This window comes from Mesoplodon densirostris, chromosome 10 (genome assembly GCF_025265405.1).
Source record: "Mesoplodon densirostris isolate mMesDen1 chromosome 10, mMesDen1 primary haplotype, whole genome shotgun sequence".
NCBI lineage: Eukaryota > Metazoa > Chordata > Mammalia > Artiodactyla > Ziphiidae > Mesoplodon > Mesoplodon densirostris.
In genome coordinates, this window is record NC_082670.1 from 6467049 (window position 1) to 6492607 (window position 25559).

Consider the following 25559-nt stretch of genomic DNA (forward strand, 5'->3'; position numbering starts at 1 on the left):
GAAAGACATGTGAACTAGCTTATGTGATTGGACAGGTGAATGCACGCTCGCATCTTTGAAAATTCGCAACTTGAAGGTTCATATGTAGTAGACTTACTGTATAAATAAATCCTAATATATTAGTAATTTCAACAAATGTAAAATGGATTAAAGTCTCCAGTAAAAAGATAATTAGATAGAAAGAAAAAAAAGTGTAGTTACAGTTTTTAAGAGGCACATGAAAACATGATATAAAGGTCCAACAGAAGAATAAAGAAATATATACCCTACAAATTATTAACCAGCTGGTGTGGCCTGTATAAATCTCTCTTTTAGAAACAGATTTTAAAGCAATATAAACTGATACAAAAACATTACTAGAAATAGAGGCTGTGACTACAAATATAAGATTCAATTCTAAACTTGGAAGATAAACAATTCTAAACTTGTATGTACCTAATAACAAAGCTTCAAAATATATGAAATAAAAACTGAAAGAATTACAGGGAGAAATCGGAAAATCCACTAGAGTAGGAAATTTTAACACATATCAGAATCTGGAAGATCCAGTAGAAGAAAAAAACAACAGTAAAACAGAGACAATTTAACCAACACAATTAACAAGTTTGGTCTAATGAACACCCAACAGTTGGAAAATACGCATACTTTTAAGCACTAACATAACATTTACAAAAACTTAGCATATTTTAGGTCAGATGGCAAATCTCAACAAATTTTAACATCTCAAGTCTTACATGAATCTATCCTTGGACCACAATCCAATGAAAGCAGAAATCAATAATAAGAACAGAACTTAAAAATCTACATGTTAGGAAATGGAAAAAAAATCCACATATATAAGTCAAAAAAGAAATCATGATGAAAAATAAAAAATACTTAGAATTAAAAAAAATATTTCTATAGTACTTTAAGTTGACAAACATTATTTCGTTTGATCATTAGAAACTAATCCTGTGAGGCACACAGAATCCATATTCTCTCTGCTTGACAGCACAACAGCAGAAATGCTGTATGTTATGTAACAACTAAAGCTACTTTTTAATATATAAATAAAATACATATCAAAAGTGATTTAAAACTGGGAAATATAAGTGAAAGTGTTCACTACTGAAAATATTAAAGGGAAAGAAAAGCAACCCTCTCTTTTAGAAGCTATACTGAACAGCTAAGAAAGTCACAAAGAAAGAATTTAGTATCAATGTTTAAAGCTCAAAAAGTCCATTAAATCATTTTGGTTTAAGAAGTCTCTTAGATCCTTCTATAGTATATACAAACTCATATGATAAAGTATTTATTATTCATATGAGATGAACAAACACTGTCAGAAATCTTTGCACAGGTTGAGGAACCATTCCTGCTCACACAAAGTCCTGATCTCCTGGTTCCAGCATCTGTTCAATGGTGCACTGGCAATTAATGGCTCTCCCCAAACTGCCTACGGGACAAAAGGAATTTTCATTTACGGTTCCCCTCCCTTTTCATGTGTGGGATATTTTGGGAAGTATGTTTTCTTTTTCCATCCACTGAAAGAGAATTAAGAAAATTCCAACATGCTTGAATGTCAGCAAGTGCTCTTTTTCGTCCAGGTACCACAGGATGATGGATGAACCTGTCAAGCCTACAGTAGCAGACAGACGGAGTTGGCAGAAGTTCAGTGTTACTGAAAGAAATCTCAGATACTCATTTCATCTCCTCTATTAACTTTAATCACTTTTCAACATGCAGCCAAGAATGAAGCTTTGACAGCAAGCCATAAATTTACACAAGCAAGCATTGTCACTTTTCTGCGGTAGCAACACTGAGATAACACAAGAGTTGAGTATTTTCTTTCTTGTGCCTTTCTTTACTGAAGAGCAATAAAAAAAAAAAAAGACCTGAAAGATTTATCCATACCTCAAATTCATTTGCCATAAATCTCTTGAAATTATTGCATTTAATTCAGCTTGGTTTATGGTAAATAAAAAATCAACTTAGTTCCTCAATTAGATTGGTAAATGCAGATTTTTAAAGATCACAGTGATGACAGAACTGGTACGTGTTTCATCTTAATACACCTGCTTATGAGAACAGACGTTAAACACTAAAAAGGATTTACATTTAACATGGGTCATTTGCCATGTGGGCAAATACTTCTGGTTTACTCAGAGCCAGAATCTTTATATGGTTCCAGAGGGACGCCTTGGCAGATTTTGCTGATTACTCATTGAACAGCTGAAACATGTATAGACATTATTTATCTTACAAAGCTTACCCACAGCAAAACACACGTAAAAATGAGGTAAATCTACGGGCAAGATTATGGTTCTTGGAAAGGTTAAAAGTCAACTCTATTTTTGGTAAGCTTTTCCTTGTGAGCACATTTTAAAAGCTGAAAATATGAAGTGCTGGAAGGCCACAAACTTAACAAGCATGTCTTGTCATCCAGTGAAACACGGCATTACGCTGCCATGCAAAATCTGCAACTTCTCCCAACAGGCCAATTCAGAGACCAACGTGGCTCTCCTTGAAGAGCAGAGACAAAGTTTTGACTCTCTTCAATGTGGCCTCTGCTTCCAGGACAGTTGTTTCTCAGTACATTACTCACGGAATAACACTGTACACACTCCTCCAAGAGCCAGGGAGGCTCTGACAGGCAGCCACCATATCAGCCTTCTGAGCCACAATAATAAAGTAACATTAACCCTGCATAAGGATGAATTAATTTCTTTTCTAAGAAGTCTGTATTTACAGTTCTCCGAGATAATCAATGGAAACTAAGACCAATCCTCATTAACAAAGAGCATGTTTACACCATTTTCCTCCTACTTCTCCCCATTTAGAGATATAGGCAGATACGGGAAGATGTGGCATTCTTCTTCTAGGAAACAGCTAAGACTCCGGTAGCAGTTTCTTTTTTCTGCAGAGGAGTGCCACTGAATACACTGCTAAACTTGAGGCAGAGGCTAAGCGGTTTGGTGGGAGCGGTTTCTGAGGGGAAGGCAATGTTTTCTCATCAGTCTGTCACTGTTATGGTTCAAGTTCTCCAAAGGCTGGAAATTTTGCCAGGCCCTTCTCCATCTCGGCGTATTGTTCTTTAAGCCTCTCCATGGCTTTTCTGTGCTCCTCGTCCACTTCAGCCTGTTCGCTGTGTTGTTCTTTCATGAAATCCTCCCACTGCATTATATGCTGTTTCTCACTAGCTATTAAATGGTCATTATGCATCTGAGAAAAGAAAATTTGAAAGTCATGGGACATTTTTGAAGACAATTATTTTTCTATGCAGAGAGACAAAAATAACTACCTCTTGATATTTGCTCACTACAGTGTAACAATTGGCTTATAAGTCACAGTGACAAAACTGCTTTATAGTTTTTTTTTGTTTTTTTTTTTGCAGTACGCGGGCCTCTCACTGTTGTGGCCTCTCCCGTTGCGGAGCACAGGCTCCGGACACGCAGGCCCGGCGGCCATGGCTCACGGGCCCAGCCGCTCCGCAGCATGTGGGATCTTCCCGGACTGGGGCACAAACCCATGTCCCCTGCATCGGCAGGCGGACTCTCAACCACTGCGCCACCAGGGAAGCCCTGCTTTATAGTTTTAATGCCCAACAAGAACATGACATATTAGAAACATCTAAGGCTTCTCTTACTATGCCCAAACATGGGCATTCACATTTCTGAAATTTCAAAAATGTCTAGTATTTTAAATGACAGAATCAAACATAATCCAGGTAAATTTTCATACCTCTATTTCTCCACAAATTCCATTTAATCGCATATAATTTAAAAATTAAGTTTAAAGAATACATGCCAAAAGAATTGTTATTTTAAGAAATTAAAATGCATGTCTCACATAAAATATTTTTTGGACACATTAAAAGAATCATAGATTATTAATCACTGGAAGAGAACTCAAGAACTCTCTCTTGGTTCAGTTCCAAAACTTAAAGCAAATAAACGGCAAAAGCATCTGTGTCAAATATCTAAGTTCATCTTGAGATGTCCCTTAATATTTCTATATGAGGACAAATTTTTTCTTTTGAGTAACACAACAATAAAGATGAAACAATATATAAATTAAAAGGCATAAATTTAATATAATTTAAATTATTATCTTTGAATATGTATTGGGCTGGCCAAAAAGTTCGTTCGGATTTCCCCGTAACATCTTACGGAAAAACCTGAACGAAACTTATGGCCAACTCACAAAGAGCTAAATACAAAAAGAAAGTATAAAAAAAACCTTTATATCTCTGCCTCAGTATTCTACATATGTGTCTAGAAGTTTTGCCACAGACTAAGTCCTGTTAAGAAAACAAGCACTGTGACAGATGCAAACCACCAAAAACCTACAAAGCACCAAAATGCTTACTAATCCCAGAACTCTAATGAAAACAGGAGGACACCTGGTTACTCAGAATACTGGTAACTCAGATGCTGAGAGAGCTAGCAGGAAAAAGATAGAAGCCGTGTTTTCCTGCCACCCATAATGCCACCCATTATCTTCTCTCTCAACTGGGCCATGATGAGAAGCAAGGTGGAGAAGCCATGGTGCTCTAAGTATCTATGAAAGGTGTATTGCTGCTAGTTGTTTTGTATATCTTATTTACTTCTGAGGTTACAGGATTCTCATTTTCCAGATGAAGAAATTAAGGCTTAAGAACACTAAATTTACTTCTCCATGGTCACTGAGCTACTACATTGTAGACTCAAACTTAGGACTTGCTGACACCCATACCTATGGCTTTTCTATCACGAAGTGCAAATCAGATCTTTCCAGGGAAGTTTTACATAGATGGCTAAAGGTCTTCTGCGAGACACACACAAAAAACTATTGCAAGAGTTTTTTCTGCCAGTCTGATCTAAAGCTCCTCAGCACCAAGGTGAGAGGTTAGAAGTGAATCTGAAGTTTCAGTTATAGTGAAACATTCCCCTAAAATATGTCCCGCAGACCCATGTGATCTGAGCAGGCAGTACAGTGGTGGGGAGAGAGGGTTAGGATGGGATCTGCTGATCCAGTAAGGTTGGGAAACAGGTTAAACAAAATTCAAAACATTTCTTCTTAACCTTTCAGCCTCATGGACAGTCATTCTTCAAAAGATGAATAAAACATGAAGAGTTCATTAAATTCTTTTCATGGAACTTTTACAAAACCATTATATTTTAAGAGAAAAGTCATAGAGAAGAAAAATGCAAATAAATTTCATCAAAATGATGCCTTGCTTTGGCTGAAAATTAATTTCTAATAAGTACAGAGGATACTAACCCTGCATGCTCAGAAGCTGTTTAACAGATTAGTCTTTTCTTTTTAATTGAAGCACTGTCATTAGCTTGGCTGACCCTGTGATCTGGGCCATGAGGCAACAGCCCAGGTTCTACTTCCCACCAGGCAGCAAGTTGCCATACAGCTCAACAGAGAAAAATGAGGATTTGGGAAGTGGATAAACCTGGCTTCAAATTCTGGTTCACCTGTTACCAGTTGCATGACTCTGGCCACGTTAAATTTTCCTTAATTTTAAAATGAGGAAAAGAATATTTACATTCATAAATAAATCTGTATCATGTCAAGTTCCTAGCTCAGTGCCTACAGTGCTTAATAGAAGGTAAGCATTATTATACAGGTATGAGCAATGCATCTAGAAGGCAGATCAAACCACTTTTTAATCCTCTTCAATTTAAGGTTTTAAATCTTTAATTTTAATAATCTGATTTTAGCAACAGATTTTTATAATTCACACAATACACGGCAACTCAAATCAAAGTAGCAGTTCTCCCCTCCCAGTCCCATACTCAATTCAATCTTCCTGGATGATTCCACTATTTACCATTTGGCTGTAGAGAAGACTTTAATTAAGATATTGCCAAAGACCACTATCTCTCTATTTTGTAGCTTCAGAATATTATTACCAAAGACATATACATCCAAGTAGCTTTTTTCATAAGACGTATCACTTCTTGGCCTCCTAGTCCAGGTGAAAAGAAGTTGAATACTGACAATTCCCTAACCGAGCTGAAAATCTAGTCTTGCTTTCGTATCAAGAAGTTCTGCAGACTTGTGGTTGCCAAGGGGGGAGGGGGATAGGGGAAGGAATGATTGGGAGTGTGGGATTAGCAGATGCAAATGTGTGTGTGTGTGTGTGTGTGTGTGTGTGTGTGTGTGTGTGTGTGTGTGTGTGTGTGTGTGTGTGTGTGTGTGTGTGTGTGTGTGTGTGTGTGTGTGTGTGTGTGTGTGTGTGTGTGTTGGGTAAACACCAAGGTCCTGTATAGCACAGGGAACTATATTCAATATGCTGTGAAACCATAGTGGAAAAGAATATGAAAAAGAATATATATATATGTATAACTGAATCACTTTGCTTAAGCAGAAATTAAACACAACATTGTAAATCAGCTATACCTCAATAAAATTTGAAAAAAAAGGTCTGGAAGCCACTCTACTTTATCTATCCTTTCTTAGTCTCCCACCTTTAGTAACAATAACTGCTTTGCAATCTTGTATTCTCCACAAAAATTAGTAAAGAAAAAAAGGGAGGGGTAGCTTGTATATTCCTGTACTGACAACACTGTCATCTTTACCTATAAACAAAAGTCAGCTACCAGAAAATAACATCTACCTGAAACTTAGTTGAGAACTTTATGGTAAGAACTTTAAGCAGTCAAAAAAAAAAACAAAAAAAACAAAAAAAACCCACGCATGCGCGCACACACACACACCCACACACACACACCAGCCCAAAATAACAACATAACACAAAGTTCTTTTAAAAATACTGCAGTATTCATGAGAAACTCTTCTGATTCTGAATTTATTTGCCCTACCTTACAATTCTAACCAGGTTAGTTAACTGTTTTCCAAAGCTATATTAAAAGTCAAATTAAAGAAAATGCTGATAAATGAGATCGGAAGAAATGATAGGCATCAGCCTTACAAAAAAGAAGACAGATACAGAAACTTAGAAACAGACAGTATCTGAGGGCATCTGAAATAGAGAAACACTTTTTTCTCTCTAATTCCCTGAGGACATCACCATTTTCACCATAGCGTAAAATTTTACATTCTCAGTAATTCCTAATTCATAAAGAAAATTAACCTGTAACATTTAATAAACTTTTTATAAAAACCAGAAAAGTGTGGAATATATTTTCAAAGATTTCCATCCAAAATAGTTAAAGTGATAAAAGTACTATGCTTCAAGATGATAAAAATCTCAGCTTTGTGGTTGACCTGGCTATATGGAATGATTCGTGTTCTAAGACTTCTAGACACATGAGGTTTTATTGTATATAACAGCAGAAAAATCCCGAGTTAGCTATATCTCACATATCATCACCCAGGAGCAAGTTAAAAACTATTCTAAGCCAACAGGAGTGAAGGTTACCTCAGGGCATATCTATTCAAAATGTCAGGAAACACAGTCTGGGCAGCGGTAACCTCACCAGAACAGAACAACAGGAGCTGAATGCTCCTTGAGCTGAAGCAGCAAAGGCGCCAACTCCTCAAGAACCGAGCCCATCCTAAGGGCAGCACGCCTCCAGTTCACGCAGAGCAAGTTATAAACGCCAAAGATTTAGCCTAACATGCCAATGAGTCTGTTTACAACTAAAAAGAACTCTCAGAAATAAGGAACAATCTTTTTTTTTTTAATTTATTTATTTGGGGCTGTGTTGGGTCTTCATTTCTGTGCGAGGGCTTTCTCTAGTTGTGGCAAGCAGGGGCCACTCTTCATCGCAGTGTGCGGGCCTCTCACTATCGTGGCCTCTCTTGTCGCGGAGCACAGGCTCCAGATGCGCAGGCTCAGTAGTTGTGGCTCACGGGCTTAGCTGCTCCGCGGCATGTGGGATCCTCCCAGACCAGGGCTCGAACCCGTGTCCCCTGCATTGGCAGGCGGGTTCTCAACCACTGCGCCACCAGGGAAGCCCAGGAACAATCTTTTATAAACAGTGAGCTAAGTGCAGACCGTCATCGCCTGTGCACAGTAATTCGGCTTCCACGTTCAACAGAGAGGGCTCCACATCAGATGTAGTCTGAAAGGAGGATGCCTCTATAGTTGAAATGCGTTTGAAAAATAAGGATCATATCTAACTATCTAATGTGCAACAGATTCACACAAGACTAACAGAAGGAACACAACATAGTAATGGAACTACTTACCATTTAAAGCTTTAAATTACCTGTAATAGGTAATTACGGTTAGCAGTTAAATTTCTAGCAGCTACCGAAAGAGTACATACTAAATTATACGTTTAAAACTTGATATTCATGGTGGTGGCAGTAATTAGGGTCTTTGGTGAGCAATTTGCAAAAATCTATCGAAATAGAAAGTATAAATACTTAATTCCTCTTATATTAGCATTTCCCCTTAATTTTTATTAAAGAAGTATCACAGATCTTAGAAACAAATTCAAATACAAGAATATGAAGGGACAGTGCCCCCCACAACATACACATACAAATCCTTTCCCTTGTTTCCTTTTTCCTAGTATTATTACTAGTTTGATGGGTACACTTACGCTTTTTCCTTTGTTCATACAAACCTATTTACTTAATTACAACAAAATGTAGTCATACGACACATGATGGTCTGCAGCTTTCTTTTTTCAATAACGATACTATATGTACTAATGGCATACCAACAGCACGAGGGTGGGAGAGCTCTCCCCTGGGTGCAAGCAACAAGGGAGTGCACTGTCTGAACAGAATTTAAACCAATGACACACACAACTGAAAGACTGGTTTTTATTATCACCAGGTGTTGGCAATACTGAGTAATGTCAGTGATGAAATACTCTTAACCCCAAAATCCTTCTTTGGTCTGAGTTCTAAACAATTATTGAGGTTACTGTTGAAGTTTAGTAATTACATAAGTTTCAAATTAACACATTTTCATTGTTTATCCTTTAATAAACCTTGAAGTTAATTTAAAGGACTTCCAGTTACAGAGCCAGTCCTGAACAATGTGAGTCAGCTACACACGTTCATTTCCAAAAGTAAATTCCTAACAGTTCAGAATCATGTCAGCTTCATTTCCAAAACTCCTAACAGTTCAGAATCATGTCAGCTTTCTTTAGATGCTCAGCCCCTCTAATCCCTGAATTACTAAATGTCCTTGCATTTAAAAAATGATCCAGGACTTCCCCAGTGGCACAGTGGTTGAGAATCCGCTTGCCAATGCAGATGACACGGGTTCAATCCCTGGTCTGGGAAGATCCCACATGCCAAGAAGCAACTAAGCCCGCGAGCCACAACTACTGAGCCCATGTGCCGCAACTACTGAAGCCAGCGTGCCTAGAGCTTGGCTCCACAACAAGAGAAGCGACCACAATGAGGAGCCCACGCACTGCAACGAAGAGTAGCCCCCACTCACCGCAACTAGAGATAGCCCGCGCGCAGCAATGAAGACACAACACAGTCAAAAAATAAATAAAATTTAAAAAAATAAAATAGAATAAAAAATGATCCAGCAGAGCAACTGCAGAAATAAAACCTGAATTAGTTCAAATCTATCATTCTACATTACTTTTTTTTTTTTTTACTTAAATTTGTATGTTTCACTCTGTAGTTAAAATTTTTATACTGTGGACACACTGGGAGCCACGTTTCCAAAGAAATAAAGGTAGTATTACAATTTCTAGAATTCATTGTGAAATATGACTTTTATGAATGTCTTCCAGACTCATCCTTATGTTTAATACTTTCCCAAACGACATATCTGTGTATTTTATCACAATAAAAATAATTCAAATCAAGTTTCAGAGGGTTCTTCCTAAATGAAATCAATTGCATACTCAAAGAAGTGGATACATTTGTTTTCCCAAGATAAAAAAGAAAATGCCAACTTTAAAAGAAAATAAAGAGAAAGTTTATTAATGAGCTATAACTGTGTACCAAAAAAAATTAGCTGTAATGGTTTTTGTCTCTTTCTACAACAGAAAGAAACAGTAGTAATAACCCAGCTTACTTATGTCCCATTAGAGATACATTTGAAGAAAAGTCAATCCTGAAGGCAAACTGTGTCTAGGGCCAGGTTTATAAATGAACTCATGGATACATAATAAAAACACATTTTTGCACGCATTAGTCTAAGTCGGTAATTCTCAGTGGGGGGTGATTTTGAGGCTCCTGTCCCCCAGGTTTTTGGTTATCACAACACAGGTTGGGGGGGGTGTGTGATACTGGCATCTAGTGGGTAGAGGCCAAGGACGCTGCTAAACATCCTACAACATGCAGGAAAGACTCCACAATGAAGATTTATCTGCTCCAAAATGTCAATAGTGCAGAAGTTGAAAAACCCTGGTCTAAGGGAAAACTCTGAATAAAGCAACTAATGTCTAAAAGGTTCTTTGGAACATCTGTCAGCAATACATGTGCCTTTAATTTTACATATGCCTTACACAGATAAATGAAAAAGTATTTACTTCAATAAGAAGTATCAGAATAACAACTGCCAGTAATTATTTAAAATATTTAGAATACTATGTACAGTCATCCCGTGGTATCCATGGGGTTTTGGTTCCAGGACCGCCCCCGCCCCCCACTATGGATACCAAAATCCACAGATGCTCAAGTCCCTTATAAAAATGGTGTAGTATTTGCATATAACCTGTACATCCTCCCATATACTTTAAATCATCTCTAGATTACTTATAATACCTAATACATATAAATGCTATATAAATACAGTGTAAGTGCTATGGAAACAGCTGCCAGCATGTGGCAAATTCAAGTTTTGCTTTTTGGAACTTTCTGGAATTTAAAAAATACACATTTAAAATATTTTGGTTGAATCCATGGATGCAGAACCAGCGGATGCAGAGGGCCGACTGTACTGATGGATTACCCGACATGTTCAAACTCCATCAAGAAAAAATGTATAAACCATGCTATCTCATTGCTCTCATAAAAAAAAATCATACAGAGGGAAAACTAAATTTAATAAATATTTGTGGACAAGATGAATCAAAGGATTCATGTTTACTTTATTATTATCTGTAGTCTGGTTGAACTTCAATAGTTGATGCCTGTGCATGAACCTAAGTTTAAACCAGTGACAGATATTAATCAGCTCATCATCTGCCTTTGACAGCTTATTTAAGTCAGTGAATTTTATAAGCCAATTGTATTTTCATTTCACTACTCTTACTGCTAGTGCCCAATATGCAACTTGTATCAGTTACCAGTTTTTAAGACATATGTCAAATAACTGGGGAATGTGCATTTATTGTTCTTCTGAATGTACTTTTAGATATCAATCGTGGGAAATATGATTTGGATGAATGATGTTTATCATAACTTACTTCCCACAGAATTCCACAAATTGTCTTGACATAAAAGAATGATTAATGGCAATAGTCTATTTTATTGCATTACTACTCCCATCTTTCTTCGTTCTGAGAGCCATTCAAACATACAAAATGTAGCCAATAGAATAACCGAGGCAACAATTAACATTAGATTGTAAAATGCAGCTAGAGGTCAATTTTGCTTTGTACATATTTGCTAGATGAGAAATTAAACTTTACCTCTCTGTCTTATATATATGTAGTCTGAAACCTCTGCCAAACGAAGTTTTGGCAAAATCAGATATGGCACTTAAAAAAAAAAAAAGACCTTAAAGATCCATATTTCAAATGTTCCGCTAACTAGATAAGCACTAATAAAAGAAATAAAGACTATATTTCAATATATTCTAAAATACTGATTTTAATGTGTATTCCATAAAAAATAAAGTTCAGTAACATTCTCTGAGATAGTACCTGTAAGAAATATATTTAAGACTAAAATACCCCAAGGGCTTTATTATTTCTTGAGGCCATTTTTTTTTTTAAACCAAGGGACAGTATCTTTCAATTTAGAAAATCGAGTGCTTCACCAACCCTACAGACCACAGCAGGGCTCTTATCCAGAGTGATTGCCTGCATCTTAAACAAACGATCGAGGTGATGGGGGGAAAAAAGCCACCTGACATTTGGAAAGTAAAGCTATTTCACATAAATTATATAACACAATATATCAGGTAAGTAGAACATCAATCTATCTGGTAAGTAAAACAAGTATTTGCTTTGAAGCTCAAAGACTTGTCCAAGGGCATACAGTTAGCTAATAAAGGCAAGTACCAGAAAGAGAAGACACCAGGTATTTTTTACCCAATCTGGTAATTTTCCTACTTACATACAGTTAATACACCAAACATGAAAAAAGTTCAAAGTGACAAGAGGAACCATCTATCCCAATTATAATTTAATGTTAGGTTAGTTCTGCTTAAGAATGACAGGGATTGCCATTTTATCAGAATCATAACTGCCCTGAGAATGTCTTAGAAATAAAGACCAATATCATGTGAGTGCGTATTCACGTAAAAAACACCCCTTTTTCATTTTTATTTTGAAAGCCAAGAGAACTGCATAAGTTACAGCCAGTAACAGCCAGCACAGCCAGTGTTCTATCAGAAAAAGTCTTTCTGATTCTCAAACACAGGAATGTTCCTGGTGCTTCCACAACAAACTGCTTAACATTGAATGCTTGATTCTCTACATTCTTCTTTGGAAACATCCATCTAGACAGTCTACCTACCAGCTCTGTGAGACCACCGACTTCTCCCATCTTTTGCCTTTGCTTCCACTATATCCATTATCCTACAGTATCTTTCTTCCCATCTTCTATCACTCGAATTCCTACTCACTGATCAAGGTTGGGCTCGGATGCCACTATCTTCCTCGTAAATCACACTTTTTGCCAAGATGGTGCAAAGTTCTTTGTAACTATCACAGCCCTTACTTTATCCTACATTATATTAGCGTTAGTGGTTTGGGACTCCTAGACTTTTAGCTCCTACATGTATGAACTGACTTAAACTTAAATTAAAATATTTCACCCCCAGTGGAACCTAGCCAAGTAGAGACTAAAAAAATATCTGCCGTCCAGCTGGGCATGGCGCACTGAAGCCCCCATGGTTGTCCCCACCGTGCTCTCCGGACACTGTGCAAGCACTGCACCCCGACACCAACTTCCCTGCCCACGGCTCTGCCCTGCCATGTTATCAGTGTTCTCCCAACAGCCCTGCTTCCCAACCTGGCCTGCTGGGATCCTGTTCCTCTCGGGCAGCCTTCCCACCTGGCTTAACTGTCTTTTCAGTAAGGCTTGATTCATCAAATTGTTGAATTTTTAAATTTATATCAACATTAAGAGTTGAGCAAAGGGTGGAGAAATTTAAACTCGGGCAAGGTCCGTATTTTTTTTTTTACAGTGCCAGATCGGTACCACTATTATGGATAAACCACACATTCAGGACAAATGGAGACAGTAACACTTGTTGATACAAACACACAAAAAGGCATTATTTTCAGAGTGACTCAACGTTTCTTAACAAGTGTATCCCCACTAGTTTAGAACAATAAAGTTATAAAAATACTTCATGAAAACTTTAAGTTAAAACACCAAATTATTATAGGAACTTAAATTCTTGTGCTGTTTTTCCACATCTGAATTTAGTTAAGATATAATTCAAATAAGCAAAGCACTACCCAGCAAGTGATTCACACACTCCTATGACTATTCATTAAAGAACCCATCCACAGGCATGAATGCCTCCTTTTCTAGAAGAAATATACATAATATACTCAAGGCCTCAGGCCTGAAGATTTATATTTCCAATCTGGTGGGTATTTTTTGTTCCATGTAAAAGTCCTATTCTTTCTCCTCTAAGAGACAAATACCACTTTCAGGGAAAAGTTGAAAAGGAGAGAAAGAGGTCTGCAATTTGAATTATAAAAATACAGATCGTGCAATTATGTGACCATAGCTCCTCAACACATCTTCAATGAATTAGCCATTTTTTAATCTTTTAAAATCACTGCATAAGAGAAAACAAATTCAGAGAATTTTTAAAAATCAAAAGCAACTGCTAATAATATGATGATAATAAAAGCCCTGGAGTTACAGCCTCCATTATCCAAATGGTCCACTTTTACCTTTTTTCGCTCCTGTTCCCTCTGTTGGAGTCTACAGACCGAGTCAGTAGCTGCTTGCACTGAAATAAAACAGAGAGTGGGTTTTCAATCAGCAGCCCTTGTTCAAGGAGAAATTTACCTGGATTAAAACAAAAACAAAACCAAAAAACAACACTTGGACTGTTTTAGATCTCAAGAAAGTATGCAAAAAAAGCTGGTATTATTTTGGTCATGGTAGGGTAGCTAAAAGGGGAAAAAAAAGTATTCAGGGTGTCATAATGAGAACCACTATCATTTGTGAGCTTTGAGCTGCAAGCCAAGGGCATTTAGTACTAATTCCAATGACAAGTTGTCATCAATGACCTCAAAATGCTCTAAAAAGGTATAAAACACCTGATAAATGTATCATTCCATTCTGATGGATGAAGACTTTACAGAGTCTCTCTGATTCATTAACTTGCCCTGCCCCTTCCTCACTGGTACCCCTGCTCTCTTGCAGGCAGGACTTGATACCCAGAATGCTTTGACGACTTTCTACTATTCTTCTCACCTCTTCTAATTCATCCTGGCTGCCACTGCCAGATTCAGGTTTCTCTGGACTGCTTCCTTTTGAGTCATCTCCCTTTTTAATGACTTAAAATTGCTAGTAATAATTATCATAGGTTTTTGCTGAGTATTACTATGGCCAAGAGCTGTGCTAAGTACTTTCCATGTATTACTCCTCTTAATTCACTTTCCTACTAGGTGAGGATCACTATCCCATTTTACAGATTTTTGTCATCTGTAAAAAACTGAGGCATAACGCAGTGAAATGTCACTCAAGGAGGTAATATGACTAACAGGCACAGAAAGCAGGACTTAAAATCAGACCCCTGACCCTAAGACTTGGCTCTTACCTTCAGGGCTCTACCTCTCTTATAATTTCAACAATGAAACTGGTTTTAATCCATCAGTTGTTCAAACCTCTTCCTTTACCGGATCCATTTTATTTCTGTACACAAACGTTTTCACTTACTTCGCTGGTTGGTGTGCGGGCTAAGAGTCAGCCTTCCTCAGTCAAACCTCAAGTTGAACTTTAATTACGTGTGTGACTGACCTTGGGCTTGTTTGCTTGCTCGTTCATTAAGCCATTTGTCAGGTATTTATTGAGCATTTGTTATGTGCCAGGTGCTGTTGCTGCTCCTAATCTCTCAGAACTATAGCTCCTCATTTGTAAAATGAACATAACAGCTAATAAGAGGACTTCAGAATGGACACGAGAAAAGGATGAGATAATGCAGTAGATAGTAGGCTTAAAAATAGCTGAAAGATTAATAATAAAAGCCACTCAGAGCAGTTCTTCACACATGGTAAGCAGTCAAGAAATGTTACTGTTGCTATTATTCTATGCACTGTCCTCTCCCTACTGAGAGTGCTTTCCTTATTCCTTTCCTCTAATTAAAATGTTTACATGTTTCAAAAGCCCAGTTCAAGGTTTAGGGCCTTCATAAAGCCCTCCAGTTGAATCCTTTCCCTATAAGGATTTTCTCTGATTTGAAATTCTTTAACCAGGTATGTGTATATCCTACCACTTTATCTTGCATTTGCTTAAACAATTTTACCCTGTTGTTTCACAATTACGCCTTTCTACCCCACTCAACCCAGCCCCCAGTTCAAAGTTCCATACAGGGCAGGGGCTGTGACTTCTCTTTCAGAAAAATGTTAGGCCCCTCCCTGAGAGAGGCAAAAGGGAGGAACCAGCTTTTAAAAAGTCATGTTTTTATCAGTAACCATTCATTTTAGTCACATCAAAGATAATACTTTAGTACTAAAAATTAAGGTTCCCAATCATTGTTTGTTCTAATAGAAAAGTTGAAAACACAACAAAATAAGAGTTGATTAGCTCTGCCTTCTTTCTGTGGTATATTAATATTACATCATCTCTCCCGAGTGGTGGTTCTATCATTTCCTGTATTTTTTTTTTTTCTTGGCTCTGAACATAACTCTTAAAAAATCCATTTTGTGGTCTTTCGGTGCTTCATCATTTTCAGATCATTCTGGGCTTAATCTAAAAGAAGAGTTACAGGACTATGACATTTATATTTTGTCATTTGTTATATACTTTAAAATTTTAATTAGAACACATCGGACAAAGGCACACTTTAGTTCCTTATCAGGATTATCTTTGTACTTAGAATATCCATTTTTAGAAATTTCAGTCCCTGAAATTTTTCATTCTTTATCCACATGATAAAAAAGGTTTGCTTTCTGAATTTAATGAAATCTGCTCTTCTAAAATCTAAGAAAGTCACCTAACTACCCTTTCTTCCCAAGTAGAGACTCCAAGAGGAAAAGGGCCATTTATCTAACCCTTCCTATCACTTCTACACCACATACTGGTCATTCCTGACTCAGTAGGAAGCCACTTCCCCTGCAGTCTCAGTGTCCCAGGAGGCTATATTGACTTTAAGGAGTTAGGAATTCATCAAATTATTTTCTCTAAACCAAACAATTACTTGAGGAGATTAGCACCACACACAGTAATTGTAACATGCAACAGCTAACAGCGTCCCTGTGTCCTCACATAAAAGAGAAACAAATTCATTCTGTCACAGTGTGTATGTGTAAACCGCAAATACACACCTAAGAAAGTAGCTCTGGTTTGGTATTAGGAGCAGATGTTGGTTGAACTCTCATTCATTCATTTCAATGAACAAATAGTGTGTACAGACGGAAAAGATGTCCCAGAACCAAGCCGTAGGGCACCCCAATGTCAAAAGTCAAGGAGAGAAATGGAAACTAACAAAGCAGACTGAGAAGGAGGAGCCTGTGCTGTAGGAGAAAATCCAGGAGAAAAGGTGGACTTTCCTTATGACCTTTTCCGCAGAAGCATCATTCTGAAGTTGAAAGAGCTTGAGCTCTGGCAGCAGAAGGACTAAGACTGCATGGCGGTTCCTCCAACTATTAGGGAGAACCATGGATGTTAAAACACTTTCAGTTTCCTCAACTATAAATGTGTTGGGAAGAGGGTGATAAATATTTACTTTACACAGTTAAGATGGTCAATGAGGAAAACACAGGTAAAAAAATCTAACTAGTCAAGGGCTATTAAAAATTAGTATTTTAAGTCATAATGAGTTCTTAAAGTTTTCTAGCTACAGAGGCAGAGTGAAGCAAAATCAGACACACTTAGCCCCCTAAGTACCTCATAAAACAAATTAACAGTTTTTTAAAAAGGTAAAAAAAAATCCATCATTTACTGAACGAGGAATTATATAATTATATTTAAACTTTGAAAAGTGGTGGCCAATGGTGGTGCAGTGGTTAAGAATCCGCCTGCCAACGCAGGGGACATGAGTTCCAGCCCTGATCTGGGAAGATCCCACATGCCGTGGAGCAACTAAGCTCGTGCGCCACAACTACTGAGCCTGTGCTCTAGAGCCCACGAGCCACAACTACTGAGCCTGCGAGCCACAACTACTGAAGCCCCGCACACCTAGAGCCCGTGCTCAACAAGAAGCCACCGCAATGAGAAGCCCATGCACCACAATGAAGAGTAGCCCCCACTCGCCGCACCTAGAGAAAGCCCGCATGCAGCAACGATGACCCAACGCAGCCAAAAATAAATAAATAAATAAATTTATTTAAAAAAAGAAAAAAAAGTGGTGGCCAAGAATAGGAACACAGAGTCTATAAAGAACTGAGACTCCTCCCCTCACCATAACCACTCCAACCCCCCAAAAATGAGAAAAAGAAAACGGACTGGGACTTCCCTGGTGGTCCAGTGGTAAAGAATCCGCCTTCCAGGGCTTCCCTGGTGGCGCAGTGGTTGAGAGTCCGCCTGCCGATGTAGGGGACGCAGGTTCGTGCCCCGGTCCGGGAAGATCCCACATGCCGCGGAGTGGCTGGGCCCGTGAGCCATGGCCGCTGAGCCTGCGCGTCCAGAGCCTGTGCTTCGCAACGGGAGAGGCCCCAACAGTGAGAGGCCCGCGTACCTCAAAAAAAAAAAAAAAAAAAAAGAGAATCCACCTTCCAATGCAGGGGATGTGGGTACGATCCCTGATCAGGGAACTAAGATCCCACATGCCACAGGGCAACTAAGCCTGCTCACCGCAACTACTGAGCCCACGCGCTCTGGAGCCCGTGCGTCACAACTAGAGAGCATGTGCACCACAACTACTGAGCCTGCGTGCCGCAACTAAGACCCAATGCAGCCAAAAAAATAAAATATCAAAAATTAAAAAAGAAAATGGATTGACAACATTCTTAGAACTTTAATAGGCTTTAATTTGTAGAGAAACAGATGAGGGGGTTAGGGAGAAAGGAGTACAATATGGGAAAGACAGATAAGACAGACAAAGCATCCATTCTGAACGAAAATCTAATAAAATTCTCCACAGGTACTTTGTAACACAAAATAATATGAATTTATTAAAAGAGATCAAACATGAAAAAGGAGATTGCAGAGCTAAGGAGACAAACTATAACCACATCATTACAAATCTAAAAATAAATCAAAACATGGAAAGAAACTGAATAGTCTAAGACCAAATAAACAATTGGCAACATTATTACTGCAGAGCCCAAAGCAAATACTATAAACCCTCATTTGTAAACAAAGTTACAATTCACAAAGGAGAGGCTGGGGAGTAGAGGCCAGAGGGAAGGTCAGAAGTCCTGGCCCCCCCACCTCACACTGACTGATTAATGCAGAAACAATAACACGGCTCTAACTTCTGTACCTTATCATTATGTTTCTTTGAATGATCTTTTAGTAACTACTATCTTCTATAATAAATACTTATTTTAAGGTATTTCCTTAAAGTTTACTTCAGATTTTGTTCTCGTAAATTCAAATAAAATTTAAAATTGTTACCTTTACTTAAAAATTGTCTGATCCCATTCTTGTCAAAGGTTCTCTCTCCCCCTCATAACTTCCCATCTATTCATTCAGCTACCGCCCCTCCATCCATCCTTCTATTTGGATACATACAAAGATGTCGGGAATGATATTCACCAAAGTTAAAAAGCAATGGTTATCTTTAGGCAATTAAAGTGATTTCTTGCTTCTTTTTCTTTCTTATTTTCTTCTTTATTTCTACTTTCTTATTACTTAGGCATATATCCTTTTGTTTAAATAATAAAAAATAAAGTCACTGCTCTTAAAACTTAGTTAATTTGAATGAGGAATAACCTAAAGGCTTTCTGTCCTTCTTAGCCTCTAAAATCAAAGGCTGGGTCCTCAATGCTAAGCAAGATCTTGAGACAACAAACATGGTGAAGTTTACGAGTCTATGAAATAAATAGTAAACAGAACATAGACACTAGGATGGAAAAACGTCCTTCACGGGTTACTCTCATGTACCCTCCTAGAGCTCTCACTTACTTTTTGTGTTTTTTAAGGAACCACAGGGGAGTTTTGGTTCTGAAGCCTCTGCTCATCTAACGCTAAGACACTCAGCTAGGATTCTGTAACCGTCTCCATCCAAACAATCCGAGACGTCCCCCACTTAATGCTCCACAGTTGCTCAGTTTTGTGCACAACGATTGACCAATAGCTTAAGATCCACACCACCGAGTTCTAAGATTCTCAGCCGACCACACTCCCAGCTCAGTCCTCAAAACATGCAGAGAAGAGATAAATGAGACAGATCTACTAACAGGCACAAAACAAAACTCAACTGTCACTAACCTTGTAAAGTATTAGTTAGATCAGAGTATACTGCCTAGATAAACTCACTTATAAGCAAGCCAGCGCCATGGCTCAAAATGTAAAGTTTTTAAACATGAAATCCTGCAGGAACAACAGCTGGGCCCAGGCCAATTTTTAACACTACATTGGCTCTAAAAGCAGATAATTATCTCCATTATCCCCGTTAGGCTCATGATAATAGCTACAAGGAAATACTTAGGCTGGAGCCTGCTGAGGAAGCCATTCCTGCTTCTAGCAACAAAATTAACTCCAAAGCCACCGCATGTCTCTAATGCTAACAACAAGGCAGTTCTCAGAGGTTAAAACTTTCATTATTGCTTCACATTCTGTGTGCTTTAATTCTTTCTTTTAGGAGAATACATTTACAGTCTGGATTCCCTGTTACCTGTAAAACTTTTCTATTTCACTGTGAAGACTATACTTTTAGCTTGAGGCCTCACGTCAGAAATAGCTTTGGCCCAAGAATGAAACAAGTCAAAACAACCATTCAGTTTTCTTTTTCTTACTAAGTTTTATCCAATATATTTTTTTATATACTCAAAGTGTGTACAAGGAAAGTTATAAGTACATCTCAAAAGTAAATGTAAGCATTCTTATCAATAATAATTTGAGTTTTACTTTTACTGTAATGACTAGAAAGCTTGTCAAGGTTAAGGAAGTGATGGCATGAACGAACAAGGGTGTGTTTGCAGTGGCCATGCAAAGCCTGAAGTCAATTTTAGACTCTTTGCTCTTCTACTCAAAGAAACTAAATGTGATTGTGGGAGGTCTGTCCTCTCCAAGCTCCTCTGAGCATCAGAGGACCCAGGCTAACCTGGACTTGCACACATACTCTTACGTAACTCAGTCATTAACCAAGCCCCCCTGCTACCTTCCCTCACAGGCCATTACATTACCCTCCAGTTTTGCTCTTTTCTCCCCAGAAAGATACTGTTTCATGTTGCCCTCCACTGTTATCTACCAGCATCGTGTGTCCTTGGACAAACTGAACAGTGTCAATATGGATCCGAGAAGCCCTGAGTTTCTGATACACCTCTAATTTTAAACTCAGTTACTAACAAAACTCCTTTTATTTTATAGTTTAATATGTTTAATAAATATCCTTTTAAGCAAACATCTCTCCATGTTAAAATATTTTGCTTAATGAAAAAAGTGATAAAACACAAACGTTTTTGACAGGTTTTTTTTCTTTTTTTTTCTTTTAGTTAAAAACTCCAGTATCCTGCTTGAAAAAGAAGCTTCATTTCATATCCTAATTACTGGTCATCAAACTTTTTCTTATGAATAAGTTTTTTTTTAAGGTGAAAAATGTTTCGATTGTCTTACATCCTAGAAGGATTATCTTGTGCACCCATCTTGCTTTGGAGATTAATGTTCTTAGCATCAAGGGCAACACACACTAACTGCTAGATAAGCACTTTATCTGTGACTTCCCTCTCCTGGCTTCCGCTTAAGAATTCTCTCTCCATCTCTCAGCAAATACTCAAGGACATCCATTTTGGCATTTCAGAGCATGCATCTGAAATAAAACAATATACAAAAATCTCTGGCTTACGTCTCTGGAGAACTTGGTTTAAGTTGTCTTGCATTGTTTCCCTACACGTGGGAAGAGTATGTTCATTTGTTTCATGGATCATATTCTTCAAATTTTCAAGAACTCGCATTTCTCGAAGACCACGTTTTTCCTATTAAAAGAAAGTAAACAGCTAGTACATATTGTGTCTTAAATCTTAGTAATTACTTTCTGGGATTTCCACCCAGGTTTTGGTTATGTTATTACCTACTACTGAAATTTACACAGCCTTCTTCTAATTATTTGACAATAAATGAGGTCACAACCTGGAGGCATTTTTTTAAATTATGAAATGCTTCAAAAGTTGCAATGTAATATTTTTATACCTATGTTTAAAAATGGGCATGAGAAATACTAAAAGAACAAGAAGAGACCTAGACTCCATGTATTTCAACTGTGGCAAAGAAAGAAATGATCTGGTTTTAAATTTTATTTTGTTGTTCTTACCATCATAAAGCTTCTATTATTACGCTATGTATTTTTCATCTGATTCCAGTTTTCTCAACTAAAAATGTGTCGTAAAAGTAATAGTATGTGGGTATTTCCCTGTACAGAAAAGAGTTAACACTGAGTGCCTGAGGCCTCCTCCTTACAAAGGCCTGCCTGCAAGGTTGGCCTTTGGCTGGGGGCTGGGAACTTGACCAGGAAACAGCTCCCATGGAGGTATAAGCCACCTCGTTCCTTCTGGGAGTCTGGAAGTTTGATACGCGCTAGGCAGAGGGTGCCTACTTGTCCAGTGCCCAATAAGAACCATGGACCCCCAGGTTCAGACGAGCTTCCCTGGGAGACACTATCTCATGCGTGTTGTCACAACTCACTGCTGGGGGCATTCTTGGAAGTTTCTGCCTGGCTTCCTACAGACGTCTCCCCATGCACCTGTTCCCTTTGCTGATTTTGCTCTGCATCCTTTTGCCATAATAGAGTTCAGCCACCAGTACAACCACATGCTGAGTCCTGTGAGTAATCAATGAACCTGGGGTGGTTTTGGGGACCCCCAGCCCATCCCCGCTTCTGAAAGCTGAGCTTAAACCACCCTTCCACTTGGGTGGGCTAGACTTAGTGACTTGCTTCCAAAGAATAGGGCAGGGAATGAGAAAAATACTACCTTTACAGTGGAGTCAATGAAGGTGACCTCATCAGTGATGTCATGGTGACAGCACGCACCTCCCGATGTAATGTGACAAGAAGGGCACTTTAACCTCTCTGGTACTCTTTCCCAAAGCCCATAAACCCAGTCTAGTCTTAGGAAAAACAGCAGACAAACCCAGATTGGGGGACATTCTACAGGATACTGCCCAGGACTCAAGATTGTCAAGATCAAGAAAAACAAGGAAAGACTGAGAAACTGTCACAGACCAAAGAGGACTAGACAGACACGACAATTAAATGCAGTGTGGTGCCCTGGATTACATCCCCAAACAGGAAGAGGACTGCAATGGAAAAACTGGTGAAATCCAAATAAAGTCTGATGTTTCATTAGCAGTAATGTATCAATGTCAGTTTCTTAGTTTTTCCCAATGTAGCGTGGTAATTAATGTAAAACATTAACAATGGGAGGGGACTTCCCTGGTGGCACAGTGGTTAAGAATCCACCTGCCAATGCAGGGGACACGTTCGAGCCCTGGTCCGGGAAGATCCCACATGCCGTGGAACAACTAAGCCCGTGCGCCACAACTACTGAGCCTGCGCGCCACAACTCCTGAAGCCCGTGCACCTAGAGCCCGTGCTCCGCAACAAGAGAAGCCACCGCAATGAGAAGCCCTCACACCACAATGAAGAGTAGCCCCTGCTCACTGCAGCTAGAGAAAGCCCGCGCGCAGCAACAAAGACCCAAAGCAACCTAAATAAACAAACAAACAAAACAAAACAAGGAGGGGTGAGAGGTATAGGAGACCTCTGTACTACCTTAGTAACTTTACTGTAAATCTTAAAATAATACAAGATGAAAAGTTTACTTTAAAAAGGGTGGTAAACTTGATTGTAAGGAAATAATGTTAGTTACTGGGGGTTTTGTTTTGAACCATTCTTACGGAGCAGCTGTGGTCAGATTTTCACTCAAATTTTTCCATAATAAAAAATGTTAAACTTACACAAAAGTTGCGAGAGAATGAAAGAATGAATCCTCATGTACTCATCACCAAGTTTCAACTCGTGGCTGACTTTGTTCCCCCGTAACACTCCGTACAGCCCCCTACCCACAATCCTAGATTCTTTTAAAGCAATATTTCAACATCTACCTTTAAAAAACAAGGACTCGGGCTTCCCTGGTGGCGCAGTGGTTGAGAGTCCGCCTGCCGATGCAGGGGACACGGGTTCGTGCCCTGGTCTGGGAAGATCCCACATGCCGCGGAGCAGCTGGGCCCGTGAGCCATGGCCACTGAGCCTGCGCGTCCGGAGCCTGTGCTCCGCAACGGGAGAGGCCACAACAGTGAGAGGCCCGCGTACCACAAAAAAAAAAAAAAAAAAAACAACAACAAGGACTCCTCTTTAAAAAAAAAAAAAAGAATGAAACCACAGCGCCCTTCCCCTCCCCCAGCCCCCACCCGCCCACTCACTCTCTCTTTCTCAACAATACTTCTTCAATACTAAGTATCAATGAAGTACTCACATTAGCTCAAAAATTCCAATGTTTCCTTCTATACCCCAGTTCGTTTAGACCAAAATCTAAATAAGATTCATACACTGCAACTGGTTAATATGTTTCCTAAATCCTTTTTAATCTATAGATTTCCCTTCCATTTTTTTCCACCTTGCAATTTGAAAAAAGCGAGTCGTGTTCTGCACAGTTTCCCACAAACTGTTTTTTAACTGAATGAATTCTAATGGTGTGATTTAAGATATCCTTTTGTCTCTTCTCTTTCCTGTACATTAGTAGTTAGAACTAGAGGCTTGATCAGATTCACGGTTTGTTTTGTTCTTTGTTTGCAAGCGTATTTCAGAGGTAGAGACTGGTTCACGATGGCAGAGCAGAAGGACATGTGCTCGCTCCCTCTTGCAAGAGCACTGGAATCACAACTAACAGCTGAACAACCAACAGGAAGACACCGGAACTCACCAAAAAAAGATACCCCACAGCCAAAGACAAAGGAGAAGCTGCAATGAGATGGTAGGAGGGGCGCAATCACAATAAAGTCAAGTCCCATGACCACTCGGTGGGTGACTAACAATCTGGAGAACACTTATACCACAGAAGTCCACCCACCGGAGTGAAGGTTCTGAGCCCCACGTCAGGCTTCCCAATCTGGGAGTCCGGCAACAGGAGCAGAAATTCCCAGAGAATCAGACTTTGAAGGCTAGTGGGATTTGACTGGAGTAGTTCGACAGGACTGGGGGAAACAGAGACTCCACTCTTGGAGGGCACACACAAAGTAGTGTACGCATCAGGATCCAGGAGTAGTGACCCCACAGGAGACTGAACCAAACCTACCTGCTAGTGTTGAAAGGTCTCCTGCAGAGGCAGGGGGTGGCTGTGGCTCACCATGGGGACAAGGACACTGGCAGCAACAGTTCTCGGAAAGAAGTACTCCCCTTGGCGTGAGCCCTCCGCCATTAGCACCACCAAAGACCCCGGGTAGGCTCCAGTGCTGGGTCATCTCAGGCCAAACAACCAACAGGGAGGGAACCCAGCCCCACCCATCAGCAGACAAGCGGATTAAAGTTTTACTGAGCTCTGCCCACCAGAGCAACACCCAGCTCTACCCACCACCAGTCCCTCCATGAGGAAGCTTGCACAAACCTCTTAGATAGCCTCATCCACCAGAGGGCAGACAGCAGAAGCAAGAAGAACTACAATTCTGCTTCTTGTGGAACAAAAACCACATTCACAGAAAGATAGACAAAATGAAAAGGCAGAGGACTTTGTACCACATGAAGGAACAAGACAAACCCCAGAAAAACAACTAAATGAAGTGGAGATAGGCAACCTTCCAGAAAAATAATTCAGAATAATGATAGTAAAGATGATCCAGGACCTCCAAAAAAGAATGGAGGCAAAGATTGAGAAGATGCAAGAAATGTTTAACAAAGACCTAGAAGAATTAAAGAACAAACACCTAGAAGAATTAAAGAACAAACAAACAGAGATGAACAATACAATAACTGAAATGAAAAACACACTAGACAGAATCAATAGCAGAATAACTGAGGCAGAAGAACAGACAAGTGACCTGGAAGAGAGAACGCTGGAATTCACTGCTGCGGAACAAAATAAAGAGAATGAAAAGAAATGAAGACAGCCTAAGAGACCTCTGGGACAATATTAAATGCACCAACATTCGCATTATATGGGTCCCAGAAGGAGAGGAGAGAGTGAAAGGACCCGAGAAAATATATGAAGAGATAACAGTCGAAACCTTCCCTAACATGAGAAAGG

General features: G+C 39.1%; 1 protein-coding gene across 5 annotated transcripts in view; it reads right to left on the reverse strand.

Annotated features, from left to right (window-relative positions):
* Positions 1–478: 478 nt before the first annotated feature.
* Positions 479–25559, reverse strand: part of BLOC1S5 (biogenesis of lysosomal organelles complex 1 subunit 5) — a 42504-nt gene continuing 17423 nt past the window's right edge. The window contains exons 3-5 of one of the 5 annotated variants that reach the window (XM_060110736.1): positions 21170–21299; positions 13944–14002; positions 479–3201 (exon numbers count right to left, since the gene is read on the reverse strand). In XM_060110736.1, the coding sequence (XP_059966719.1) occupies positions 3007–3201; positions 13944–14002; positions 21170–21299 (384 nt within the window). In that variant the 3' untranslated portion in view covers positions 479–3006. Of the gene's footprint in view, positions 3202–7672; positions 8001–13943; positions 14003–17664; positions 17897–21169; positions 21300–25559 lie in introns of those variants that run through there. The other 4 variants (XM_060110738.1, XM_060110737.1, XM_060110740.1 and 1 more) reach the window with 4 other exon arrangements.